At 41.3% G+C, this 13,918-nt stretch overlaps 1 protein-coding gene across 2 annotated transcripts; it reads left to right on the top strand.

Moving 5' to 3' along the window:
- Positions 1-1,196: 1,196 nt before the first annotated feature.
- Positions 1,197-3,846, top strand: LOC143597472 (uncharacterized). 2 transcript variants are annotated; one of them, XM_077075974.1, is made up of 5 exons: positions 1,197-1,214; positions 2,074-2,206; positions 2,569-2,701; positions 2,813-2,927; positions 3,605-3,846. In XM_077075974.1, exons 2-5 carry the CDS (start codon positions 2,094-2,096, stop codon positions 3,661-3,663), a joined length of 420 nt encoding a protein of 139 aa, XP_076932089.1. In that variant the 5' UTR covers positions 1,197-1,214; positions 2,074-2,093; the 3' UTR covers positions 3,664-3,846. The 2 variants fall into 2 exon arrangements, with proteins under 2 accessions (XP_076932089.1, XP_076932084.1); XM_077075969.1 differs by lacking the exon at positions 1,197-1,214 and having other exon boundaries at positions 2,067-2,206.
- Positions 3,847-13,918: the final 10,072 nt, after the last annotated feature.

Here is a 13,918-nt window from a genome sequence, read left to right as displayed (position 1 = left end):
TGTGAAAATGGTGTGTGAAAAATGAGGTTGGAGTCCTCTATTTATAAGCTGGCCAGGAGACCCGTCGCGATACGCGATGGGCCCAGACATTGCCGTCGCGTATTGCGACGTAGCTATTGTGAGTCACGGGTAGGTTTGCCACGTGGCAGACGCAGTGCCACGTGGTGACACGTGGCGAGCTTTTTGCCACATTGTGAAACGTGGCATGACACGTGTCACATTGTCATGGCTTGATGCCACGTTGTGACACGTGGCTTGTCTTTTGACCTAAAGACATCCAAAATGTAATGTTTAGAGAGAAGGTAATGTGAACTCAAATTCAAAGAAAATAAGAACATGGAGGCTATGTTTGCTAAAGAAAGCTTTGAAGACATGTACTTAAAAATAGATCATGTCCTTAATGTGTGTTGCCTGTTGGTGGCTAAACTCTAAAATGCTAATAAATTGAAACATAAGAATTTTATTATGTAAAATCATATTAATTCATAATAATCATATTATATAATTGTTTTTGTATGTTTAACGTATGTACTTGATTAGGCGTATATTTTTAGTGTGTTAGCATTTAGTAAGAGTTGTACATCTCATATGTTTTACTTTATGGTCTTTAACTATATATACTTATTATCTTTGGAATAACTGTATTTAATTGAAAATGCTATACTAGCAAATTTTTGTTTATTCCAATGCACTATTCAAAACAAAATTAGAAGTTAATCCACCAAATTATTAGCTCATATTAATTAATATATCCGTGAGAGCGCTTATACAAGACAATTGCATAATCACAATTATATTAAATAAAAATTAAAGTTATTCGCGTGACACACGAGCTAATACCTAGTATGATATATACGTATAAGGAGTAAATTAAGCACCTAAAACTAAAGGGGTGTTTGGGATTCCTTATTTTTATCTCCTTATAACTTATTGACTTTTGTAAGTTAAAAGAGTGTTTGGATAATGGGAACTTTTTAAAGATTTAAAGAAGGAAAAAGGAGTTTTGATAAGTTAGGATATTGCAACTTATCAAAAACTCCTTAAATAAGTGAAAAGGAAGTGTAAATAAGGAATCCCTAACTAAAAACACTGCCGTTAAATAAAAAACGAGTATATCCGACCCGGTGTGGTTGTGGTGTATTTATTCAATTGATTTAAAAGAAACCCTAACTTAATTCATTCTTATTCGTCTTCGATCAAATCTCAACTCTCACGTAAGTTCTTTCTTTTGATGTTAATAATAATAATAATAATAATAATAATTAAACCTATATGTTGCTGTAATTTGTCTGTTCAAGCCTGCATGAATATTCGATTGATTAGTGCCTCCGGTAGCTTATTGATGAAATTCACGCTCGAAACTAGTGGTAACCATTAACCGGGTAACACCCGACTCGGTTATTTACATTAGGGTCGGTTCCCGGGTTCTATTCTAATAATACCATTAAACGGGTCTCACCATTTTCTCTTTACTTAAAAAACCTGGTAAGACTCGCAAGACCCGAACCGATCAGATCAAGTTATTTACAATAGGGTTTGGTCCCTGCTCCTGACAATACCACTAAAAAAATCAAACTTTGAAACCCTAGTAATCAGCCGGAATTTGTACATGTTAGCGGTTTTGTTATTTGAGCTTGTTAGTTTTGGGCCTCGAAATAAGGAATTTGAGCCTAAATCATTTTGTTAACTAATAGCATTTGGGCTATATATTTGAGCTACAATTTTTATTATAATTTTGTAAATTATCAAAATTAAAAAATAAAAATGAAAATCTAAAAATTTGGTTCGGTTCCTTTTTGATAAAATCATAAAACGAACCGTTGGCTTTTGTTTCAGTTTGGTTTTTTTGGGTTTGAGTCGGTTTTTCGGTTTCATGGACGCTCCTAGTAGATGTTGCTGTAATAACCCGTTTAAGGCTGACACATTTGATTAATTAGTGCTCTCGATACTTTTTTGAATAAATTTGTGGTAGAAACTAACCCGGTATGTGTTGAAACTAACTTTAAGTTGACAAATTTTGATATTCCATTATGGTTTATTAATGAAACTATATCTACCACATTTAAAATGCAGGTTTGTTGCGATCTTGAAAAATGGGTAGTGAGGAAGAAGAAACTATAGAGCAGGCAGCAGCAGCTAGACGGGAGCGGTTAGAAGCTCTAAGAGCTGCTAGAAAACTTCTTGAGAATCCTGAAGATGAAGACAAGTAAGAATCTTATTATTTTTCTATTATCTAATTCGTCTTGATTTTCACTTCAACTTAATGTATGTTATGGTAGAAAGATTCAACTTAAACTTCATTTGAACTTAAAACTAGCATCCATTCATGATGATATTGATATAATGTGTAAGTTTTTTTTAGTTTATTAGATAGTTTAGTAAAAGGACAAACACGGTTTCTACTGTTCTAACTTCTTCGCCTCTGGTGGTTGTATAATAATCACTCATCAAATGTTATAAAATAGGTATTTCAGTTAACTTACACGTAATGAGTTATTCTATATGTTTATCATCTGCAGCACTTGGCTTCACTTGTTTAAATGCTGACATAATATTAAATGTTTGCAGTGAGGTTAATGTGAAATTTAGAAATTATCTTCCGCATGATAAGGAGCTTCAAGAGGGTAAACTTGCTCCACCGAAGTTACCAAAGTTTGAAGATCCTGTTGCTACTGAACCTCCTGTTGAAGAGAAAAAGGAGGTAATTTTATGATTATATTGTTTTTATGTACTTAATTTGTTTTATAAGTTCTTGTGATTTTCACTTTATGTTAGTGTAAAATGGCTTATGAGTTTCTCAAATATGATATAGGATCCGTTTTTGAACATCGCACCTAAAAAGCCGAATTGGGATCTTAGAAGGGATGTGCAGAAGAAACTTGATAAGCTTGAAAAACGCACACAGAAGGCTATATATCAACTTATGGGTATGTAAATTCATGCTAATTATTTATATTATTATGCCTTTAGATCATCTAGTTTTGTTTTTTTACCCCATGCAATATGAATAGTACTACCTTTCTGATGCACATAAATTGTCACAGTTGGCTAATGTTTGGCTTTTTGGCACATGTCTAAAATACTCTTCGGCAAAAAATAAGAAATAAAGTTGTTTTGTCCCCAATTAACAAAATTGATTTATTTTAGGTCTGTAAACGAACCGAACGAACACGAACAAGGGCATGTTCGTGTTCGTTCCTTTAAAGAAGGAACATGTTCGTGTTCATTCGTTAAAAATCTAAACGAACAGTTCATGAACATAAACGAACATAATTGAACAAATATAAACAAACGTATATGAAAAAATGACGCAAACAAGTTAACAAACATAAAAGAGCACACATTAATGAGCACTATTTGATCATTTTCTATTAATATGTAAATGAACATAAAAGAATGAAACATGGTGTTCATGTTCGTTGGTTTAATTAAAGGAACAAACGATTTTGCTTGTGTTTATTCTTTTATTAAATAAGCAAACTTCACGCTAAACTGTTCAAGTAACTGAACATTCGGTTCTTTTAGAGGCCTAATTTATTTGTTAAGAGTAATAAGTGGCAAGTAAATGATGATATTAACTTGAAATCATGTCCTATATTTGCAGAGCAACAAGAAAAGGAAAAACAGTTGGCTGAAGAAGGTGGCGGTCAAGACGAGGATTAGCCAACGAATTCAAGGTTAAATGTACTAGTTTTGTGGTGTTCTAGTCTTAAACTGGGAAAAACCAATACTGTTACGAGGCTGTTAGAAATATTAATTTTGTGATATTCATGACTTGTATTAATACTCGTGTTTCATACCGTAAACATGTTTCTTTAGAAAATCAACACAACCACTTTTCTGATACATCTATGTAATCATATTATGCTCATTGCCACAAGTTATGCAAAACCTCCTGGTGTATCCAATTTGGCTCGTGGAGCAGGCTAAAGTTCCGTATGAAAATCACACCGTAGTGTTTCATACATGTCGTAGTCCGAACTAGAGGTGCACAAAAAACCCGAACCTGAAAAAAAACACGGACCAAGGGTTTTTTTATGCCCGGGTTTTTACTACCTGTAGGGTACAGATAAGGTATGTATTTAAGTATCAAAACCCGTAATTGGAACCAGACCCAATTTGTACTCGGTAATAGCCTAACATTTGAACAGGTTTCATACTTAGAAGTTAGAACAAAGGTTTTTTAGTACCCAAAACCAGATTTTTTAAATACTCGATCTATGCCTGAAATTACCCAAAAAATACATGAAAATAACTGAAAAATATCCCAACAAAGTTCAACCCTTAAAAAAACCCTATCCATAACTAAAAAATACCCAAAAATAGGTTTTTTTCAATACTCGGAACTAGAGTATTTAAATACCCGGTTTTAAAATGTATGGTTCTGTATGCGACCCAAACATGGTGCATAGGGTATGGTTTTTAGAGACAATACCCGGACACGAACCAGACCAGGGCATGGCCAATAATCGATTTTCTAATACCCGGTCATACCCAAAACCTGGTATTAGAAAAACCCAATTATACACATCTAGTCCGAACACTACTCACATATCACATGTGATTAGCAAGTGGGCTGATATATATTTTTAGTACAATACGAGTAAAATCTTTTTAGGTTAGGTGATGTAAGCTTCATTTACGATTTTCTGGATTTTTTTTTCGATCTTCAAAAAGTTCTTGTTCTGGTAAGAGTTGGATAGCATTTAACCATATTTATATGAAAAACTGTACACGAAATATAAGTATATGATTGTTTCACGTACGAACTATATGATAATTCTTCATTGTTTGTTTAGTTATCACTAAGTCTTAATTCAACTAAATTAAGTGATCCACTAGAGACAGTTATTGACACATAAAAATATAACTCAGTGAAGAAACACTAACCGGACCCCGGGCAGATTACGGGTAACCTGGGGGTTAGATAGCTGTTTCTCACGAGGGGTTAGACCCGGAGAAGATGGTTCTTCTGATATCCTGCAAAACAGACACCGTGAGCTCGTCACTGAGAAGGGGGGGGGGGGTTCCTCCTTGTGACCACCCTCCGGCGTGAGAATCAGACTAGATTGCTCTTTAAATATAAATGTATATTAAGAGATTGCTAGAGCAGATATCAGGTATAATATGATGATAATATGTTAAGATAAGATGATCATACCATTTGTGGTATTTATAGCCGGAGGTAGGTTTCCAAGGAGGTGTGGCCTGCTGAATAGTATTCCTGTTCAACCAACAGTGGCCTACGCACGTGCCCTGCTGGTAGTTGGTGAGTAGGCAGCGGCTGATAGTGACCAGGCCTGCTGTGTACTATTCCTTTTTCACCAACTACAGGCTAGGCACGTGGTATGTCAGGAGTTGGTGAGTAGGTAGCGGCTAATAGTGACATACAGTACAAGAGCATGCTGCTCGCCATACTGTTGTCAATGAGCTGTCGTATCTTTGGACAGATCTTTTGCCCATACCTCGTCAGGTACAGTAAAAGATCCTCAGTATCGTACGGACTGGCTCATTTGGGCGGGAGTATTCCCCCTCCCGCCTTTGTGCGGGAATGTTCCCGGCTTGCTCATTCCTTCTTCAGGTGACTGCTGAATTATTATGAGAGTTAAGCCTTGTGCGTGTAGCCATGCTGCGCGGGTGGCCTTCCCTGATGGCCGGTATCCGTAACTGCGGGAACAGGCGGAGTACCTGAAAACCATTGGTAGGCGTTTCCTGCGGGGACAGCTTGCGTACCGCACGTGAGGACGTCACGTCTCTGAGCGTGGTGGGTCCTGCTGATCCAGTTGGTTTCTGCGCAGACGTTCCTTTAGTTTAGTCTTGCGGGTTCAACCGCGCAGACGTCCGTTAAGGAGTCTTGCGGGTTGAACTGCGCAGACGTCGCTTTTCAAGGTGAGTCTGTGGGTCCAACTGGGCTCTGCTGGGACCTACCTCTTCAAGTCCCCCCAGTCCAATGTTCTTCTCATGAATGTTTAATAAAGTGAGGTGAACTTTTGGACTTAAGCAAAGGGTTTTTGAAAAGGGTTGTTTTAAGGTTTTCCATGGGGATTCTTCCCACGGAAGTCCTAATGTCACGCAGAATTTCCCACTGTTCTGCTTGATCTTTGGGTATGATGCGGGTAGGTCTGTAACCTCCTCGCAAGTCAGGAGCGTTGAGTATCTCTTGTGTAGATTCTCCATGAGGTTTTGGTAGTTTTGAACATAGTGATCAATTATGTTAAAACCACCAATTCCATCTTGAAGTTTCAAACAATCTAGTTCTCGACGTTCCCGCTATGCGGGGATGTTATTCCCGTTTGCGCAAGCATGGCCCAGAAGATCCTTCTTGGTTTCATTTCCCTGCGGAGTGCTAGGTATGTGAAGGGTTTCGCCTTGACACTGTACCCGCACCCGTCTTATAGTTACTTTACTCCCAAGGTATTCCTGGCGTCAATTCCCTGCAGGTGCTAGGTATGTGAAGGGTTTTGCCTTAACACTGTACCCGCACCCGTCTTATAGTTACTTGGTTGCCGAGGTATTCCTGGCGTCAATTCCCTGCAGGTGCTAGGTATGTGAAGGGTTTTGCCTTAACACTGTACCCGCACCCGTCTTATAGTTACTTGGTTGCCGAGGTATTTTTGGCTTCAATTCCCCTGCGGGTGCTAAGTATGTGAAGGGTTTTGCCTTGACACTGTACCCGCACCCGTCTTATAGTTACTTGGTTGCCAAGGTAAGGGGTATATTCCCGCTTACTTTTGAATCTTTGAGACTTGCGTTATAAACGTTATATGAATTGCGCATGCATATTTTAGTTTATTTTAGCAATTTTCCCAGTGTTTTGGATAAGTTAACCTTTGAACGTGACAGAATAGGTGTGAAGTTTTGCTTCCTTTCGTGATTGTGCGGGTAGGACCGTCACTTGAACTTAGTAGGATGGCTAAACTTTACCTATACCTGACCTGCGTGTAGGTTTTCCTTATCCTTTTTTGAAATTTCTAAGTGTTTAGGATAAGTTAACCTTTGAACGTGGTAGATAATAGGTGTGAAGTTTTGCTTCCTCTTTCGTGATTGTGCGGGTAGGACCGTCACTTGAACTTAGTAGGATGGCTAAACTTTACCTATACCTGACCTGCGTGTAGGTTTTCCTCATCCTTTTGTTGAGATTCTCTGTTTTGAATAATTTAACCGTTCGACGCGCGGTTGTCAATAGGTTAGTGTTCAGTTTCCTTTATCATGATTCATGCGGATAGACCGGCACTTTCATTTAGTGGGATGACTGAACTTTTCCCCTTCAACTGACCTGCGTGAAGGTTTGCCGTTTTTTGGGTTTATGCGGGTTTTGCCGCCTTCCCCACGCAACGACTTTCCTCGTAATTATGCGGTGAAGACCGGCATATCCGTGTGGAAAGTTTACAAGTATAAAATCATCAGCGTCAATGTTCTAAAGAGAATCATTTCCATTAAAAGTGGTTCTGGGCCTTTTACAAATTTGGAATTGATCTACATGTAACATTTGCGTAATTGAGCTCCGTTCCATGTTCTTGGGACGGGAGTGCCATCGAGCCTTTCGAGCCGGTATGCGCCCTTTCCCAGCACTTGTTTGATAACGTACGGACCTTCCCAGACAGGAGTCAGCTTTCCTGGGCGATCTTGGTTCGAAGCCTCGTTGTTACGCAATATGTAGTCACCTTCATTGAAGTTGCAGAGTTTTACCCGCGTGTTGTAGTACTTTTGCATTTGTCGTTTGTAGTTCTCTTCACGCATTGCGGCTAAGTCTCTGCGTTCCTCGGTTAGCATGAGGTCTAACCGTCTTTCCGCATTATTGTCCTCTGGTTGAATCATGACCCTTGGTGAGGGTAAACCAATTTCGACCTGGACCATGGCTTCAGTGCCATAAGTGAGGCTGAACGGGGTTTCTCCCGTACTTGCCTTTTTCATCGTTCTGTGTGCCCAAAGTACGTGTGGAACTTCGTCCACCCAGCCGGATCTGTGTTTCAATAGTCTTCTCTTTATGCCGTCGACGATGCTTCTATTTGCTCTTTCCACCTCACCATTACCGTGCAGGTGCGCCACCGAGGTAAAGGTGTGGGTGATTTGAAGTTCTTTAAGCCACTGTTGTAGCTTCTTGTCAGCAAAGTTGGTGCCGTTATCGCTCACCAAATTCTGTGGGAGCCCGAAACGACAAATGATAAATTCCCAAATGAATTTCTTGATATGTTTTGCGGTCGTTTGGGCTAAGGGTTTTACTTCTATCCACTTGGTGAAGTAGTCGATGGCGACCACTAGAAACTGGACGTTCCCTGCTGCTGTGGGAAATGGGCCAGTCACGTCGATGGCCCACTTCTGAAATGGCCATGCAGAGGTGACTGGAACAAGTTCATTCTTCGGGCGATGCGTGTTGGGTGCGTAGAGCTGACAAGACCTGCATTTTCTGATGTACGCCAGCGCATCCGTATGCATCCCTGGCCAAAAGTATCCCGCGTTGTTTAGCTTAGCTACAACTGCGCGTGGACCTGCATGTATCCCACAGATGCCTTCGTGTACTTCCCTTAGGAGGTAGTTGGCATCTTGGTCGTCAACGCATCTGAGGAGGGGGCCAAGAAAGTTACGTCTGTAAAGGACGTCATCAATGAGTTGATAGTTCAGTGCTTTACAGCGTAGTTTTCTTGCCTGTGTTTTTGACTCTGGTAGTATGCCCGCCGCAAGGTAATTTATTATTGGTGTCATCCACGTTTCTGTGCCGGTTTGGATGACACAGATTTCCTTGTGTGGGACTGATGGTGCTCCCAGGAGTTCAATGCGGATGTCCTTTCCCAAGTGAGTGAAAGCTAATGACGCAAGCTTGCTTAACGCATCCGCAGATTTGTTTTCGCTACGCTTGACGTGTATGACTTTACAATCATTAAAATCGCGCATGAGGGTTTTTGCTTGAGCGAGGTACAGGGCCATTGTGTCGTTCACGGCCGTGTACGTCCCGTTTATCTGATTGGCAACTAACATGGAATCCACATGGGCTTCCAAGTTCTTTACTCCCATTTTACGCGCAATCCTTAACCCGGCCAAGAATGCTTCATACTCAGCTTCGTTATTCGTACTTGGAAAGTCCAGTCGAATAGCGTAAGTGTATTCTTGGCCTGTTGGGTTAGTAAGTTTTAACCCTGCGCCTGAGCCCTCACTGCTGGCCGCTCCATTGGTGTAAAGTCGCCAGACTTCATCGATGTCTAATGCTGGAGAGGGCTGAGCCTCGTCCTGGCACTCTTTCTCCCGCGATGCGGGGACTTCGGCAATAAAGTCGGCCAAGACCTGGCCTTTTATAGCTGGCCTTGGCTTGTATTTTATCGCGTATTCTCCCAATTCTATTGCCCATTTGGCTAGGCGTCCCGAAAGTTCGGGTTTGCCTAAAACGTTTGCGAGTTTGAAGTTGGTGAGAATAGTAATTGGGTGACCTTGGAAATATCGTCTTAGCCTGCGTGATGCCTGTACAAGTGCTAAGACTAATTTTTCCAGGGTAGAGTACCGAGTTTCGACGTCTGTTAGGAGACGGCTAACATAGTAGATTGGCATCTGGATGCCTTTTCGCTCGACTAACAGGACGGCCACGGTCGCTCTATCTATGGCGGAGAGGTATAGGATTAATTCCTCTCCCGCCTCTGGTGCTGTGAGCGTTGGGAGTTCGATCAAACGTGACCGAATTTCCTGAAAAGCTGCTTCCGCTTCTTGTGACATCTGCCCCGATCCGACCCGACCCAGGTACCCGTTTCTCTGACCCGATCTCTCTTTTATGATTTAATATTTATTTATACTTATATTTTACTTTTAATAATAATAATATATATTTCCTTCCCGCCTTTTTCTCTCTCTTTCTTTCCGCCGTCCCGTCCCTCTTCCTTCTCTCTTTCCGCCTTCTTTTCCCTCTTGTCGCCGTCCCGCCCTTACGCCTTGTTTCCCTCTTTGCTTGTCCTTTGGTTCTTCCCGCCTAAGGATGTCTGCAGCTCCACGCGCCAGACTCCTTACATGGAAGCCTGCGTGAAGACATCTTGTTCCTGCGATGCGTGAAGAGAACTCTTCTCGCAGCGCGCTAAGAATGCATGTTCTTCCCGCAATGCGCTAAGAATGTATGTTCTTCCCGCGATGCGCTTAGAATTCTTGTTCTTCACGCAGCACGCTAAGGATTTGTGATTCTTCCCGCAGTGCGCTAAGGATTGTTGTGCCAGCCTTCGCGCTCGCGCACTCAGCCTTCCCGCGCTTAACCCTTGTATCTTCTGTTTTAATCTAGCCGTTTGCTTTTGTGTTGTCTTATCTTTTGAGCTGTTGACCTAATCTGCTTTATGTCTGAATAGTTACTTTCGGCGCAGCATGCGTACCAACCCCCATTGGTTGGTAGAAAAAGTGACTGACATTATCTTTTGAGATCTGCTTTTGCCATGCTTGACCAGTACCTTTATCTGAACCGCCCATGCCTGTTACTGTTCCCTGTCAGCTTTTATCTTGCCCCCTGCAGCTGCCATATCTTTTGATATCTTTTGCTTTTGGAATCTTTTACTTTTTGAGATCTTTTCCCCTTTTTCTAGGGATTGTGTTCCCTAGGGTTTCTCTATAAATAATAGTATTATTTTTCATAACACATCACACACAAACACTTAATCTCTCCTGTTCTCTTGCTCCTTGCTCTCTGCCGTCTTCCTCTCTGCCTCCGTCGTCCTTCCTGTTCTGCCCTGCTTTTCCGGTAATATATATTATATATAATAATTTACTTATTTAATTATGCTAACTTATAATCAAGACTTAAAACCAATCGTTAAAACAATAATCTTATTTATAGGTTGACTTGTGCTTGTTTAAAGTTGGTTCTTGCTTTATCTATCACCGCATCGTTTATCATGTGAGTAATCTCGTACCTAATCCCTTTTTGCTTTTAAATGTTTTGGGATGTTCATGTGTTTGTACAAAACTTGAGTCTTAAAACTGTTTATGAACTTTAGTCGCGCAGTATCCCATGTGTTGAGGACGTTTACTTGGCTGTTTATTTGTATGTGTGTATCATTAACCGCTTTGTTCGGCCTATTCCGCAGTTCCGTTGGTACCATTAGTTGAACACGGGAGACCTATCGTTTACGGTTTTCTTGGTTTACACTTGCACAGATGTTTTCTCGTTTTTATGCTCAATTGGGAGCATGGATTGAACTATGATCTATGAACTATCTTAGGCTTGATCACAATCTGATTACACCCTTGTTAAACTCTAGACATACACGTGTTGCGCGCAGATTTACTATGATTATCTATGATTATCTATTAAACTTGATTTCTCACAAACACGCAAGTGTTTGACGTTTATTTTAACACATGTTCAGGTTTGCAGTAGCTGTTTTGGAGCTTGTGGACACGTAGGACGTTTTTACTTTTGGACCTAGAATTAAAATGTATCAAGACAAGTTAATGTTGTTTGAATGTTATAATTTATAATATATTGATTTATATTTTGATTTATGTTCTTTATTTTCCCCGCTGCGCGTGCGCGATAAAATGTGTATTAATAAATATTGACACCAATAGTGTCGCGAGTAATGAAGCAATATGTGGCGCCCCGATGTATAATCCGCCTTTGGTCGGGGTGTTACAGATTGGTATCAGAGCTCGTTGACTTTAGGATAGGTGGTTAGACGTAACGGCCTAGAATACCTAAGAGTCCCTTCTCGCGCATGAGAGAAATCTCATGTTTGCGCGCTTATTGTTAATTACTCGTTATTTATGAATATGCTCGCGCTTGCGCAGTATATGATTTTATTCCGCGATATTTCGATTTTTGTGAATTTCGATTTTTATTGATTTTACTTACATATTCGTTTGTTGGGATTGAAAATCCGAAAAGTCATGGTGATACATGAATAGTTGATTTTCAATTTCCATTTACGATTATGTTCTGAGGTTGGAGACTTGAAAAGTCATGGTGATACATGAATTGTCAACCTCCAATACTCATTTTCTTGTATGTTTTATATTGAGGATTGAAAAGTCATGGTGATACATGAATCGTCAATCTCCAATACTCGTTTGCTCGTATATTTTAAATCGGGAATTCGGAAAGTCATGGTGATACGTGAATTGTCGGTTCTTGATTCGAATTTGTTACCTTTATTAAGTCTGCATTTAGGGTCATTTAATCTACTTTAACTTTTGATAGTATCTAACTCTGCGAAACCAAGCTTTATAAGATTAAAACTTTGCGCTAAAACCAAGATATTAACTAAAATTAAAATTTTTATAGAATGCCTCCGCTATCTCGCCGATTTCAGAGAAGAGAAGCCTCGCGCATGCGTAGACAGCAACGTTCCCAGGAAATGGCCGCCGCAATAGCCCAAGCTTTGAGCCAAAACAATGCTAATACCTCCAGTTATAACATTAAGTCCTTTAATGCGGGTAACCCTCCGAAGTTCACAGGTCTTGAAGGAGCCACCGTGATGCTCCAATGGCTTGAGAAGATTGAAAACACTTTCCTCCATACCCAATGCCCCTCAGAAAGACGAACCCTATATGCTTCCAGTGTCCTGGAATCCAGAGCGCTTACATGGTGGAATGGAGTAGCTCATGCGCGTGGCGCAGAGGCTGCTTCTAGCATGACATGGGAGGAATTCAAGGAAATTCTTACGCGAGAATTCTGCCCTCCCAATGAAGTTAAGCGCCTGGAGGAAGAATTCTGGAACTTGAAGCAATACAGCGGTGAAGCGCGCGAGTACGCGACGCGCTTCCACGAGCTAAGCTTACTGGTCCCTCACCTTGTTACCCCTTCCCGCCGAGCAATCGAGAAATTCCTTGGGGGTCTCCCCATGGAAATTCAAGATTCTGTATGGGCCAGAAACCCAGTAACCCTCTCTGACGCCATCGAATTGGCCGCTGTGCTCAGCGACAACCATGTCAGAGCAGGAACCCTGTTCCTGCGGGGAACTGAGAAGACCAAACCCACCAAGACTGTCCCTGAACCAACAGAAACCAAACCAGAACCCTCAAACCATAACCAGAAACGTAGGCGCAGACAAGCCTATGCGCTTACCAACCCGCCCATTACCCAACAACCCATTTACCAACCTCCAGTTTACGCGCCTAACCCACTGTCAACCTACCCAGCACCTCCTGTAGTCCACAACTATGCCTTAACCAATCCAGCACTTACTGCCCCGCCAACTAAGAAGCCTTACACAGGAAACCAACCCTTTTGCCCAACCTGTAGACTTCATCACCCACCTCAAGTCCCGTGTCGACAATGTAACCGATGTGGCCGCGTAGGTCACTCCGTTGAGTACTGTAGAACCCCTCCCTCCAATCCGATTGCGCCAACACCACCAGCCTACCCGCAGAACCCACAGCCAACTTACCAAAACCCACGACCCAGATCGTGCTTTAACTGCGGTGATCCAAGTCATTTCCGGAACGCGTGCCCAAGGCTACAAGTTCAGATTACTCAAGCGAATCCGGTGAACCAAATTTCGAACCAAGTGACGCGTGGCCGAGCTTTTAACATAACCGCGCACCAAGCGCAAGCGAATAACGACGTAGTTAATGGTACATTTTTGCTTAACGGATTTTATGCATCTATGCTTTTTGATACTGGCGCCGATCGAAGTTTTATCTCTCGCGCCTTCGAGCGGAAGCTTGCGCGACCGCGCGATAATTTAAAAGAAGATTTTTCAGTTGAATTGGCTAATGGTGAAACTGTTTTAATTAACTCTGTGATTAAAGATTGCACGCTTAACCTTAACGAAAACGATTTTCTAATTGACCTCATCCCTATGCCTCTTGGAAGCTTCGATGTTATTATTGGTATGGACTGGCTCTCGAAGAATCGCGCCGAAGTTATTTGCGCCAAGAAATTGATTCGCATACCTCGAGAAAATGGTGATCTTCACATCTACGGCGAAAAACCCTCCAGTGGTCTTAAACTTAT

Source organism: Bidens hawaiensis, unplaced genomic scaffold, assembly GCF_021521415.1.
Source record: "Bidens hawaiensis isolate Kalapana, Puna unplaced genomic scaffold, B.hawaiensis_p1.1 tig00001792_1, whole genome shotgun sequence".
Taxonomy (NCBI): domain Eukaryota; kingdom Viridiplantae; phylum Streptophyta; class Magnoliopsida; order Asterales; family Asteraceae; genus Bidens; species Bidens hawaiensis.
The sequence above is the reverse complement of the archived record's forward strand: the minus strand, read 5'-3'. Positions and strand labels throughout refer to the sequence as shown.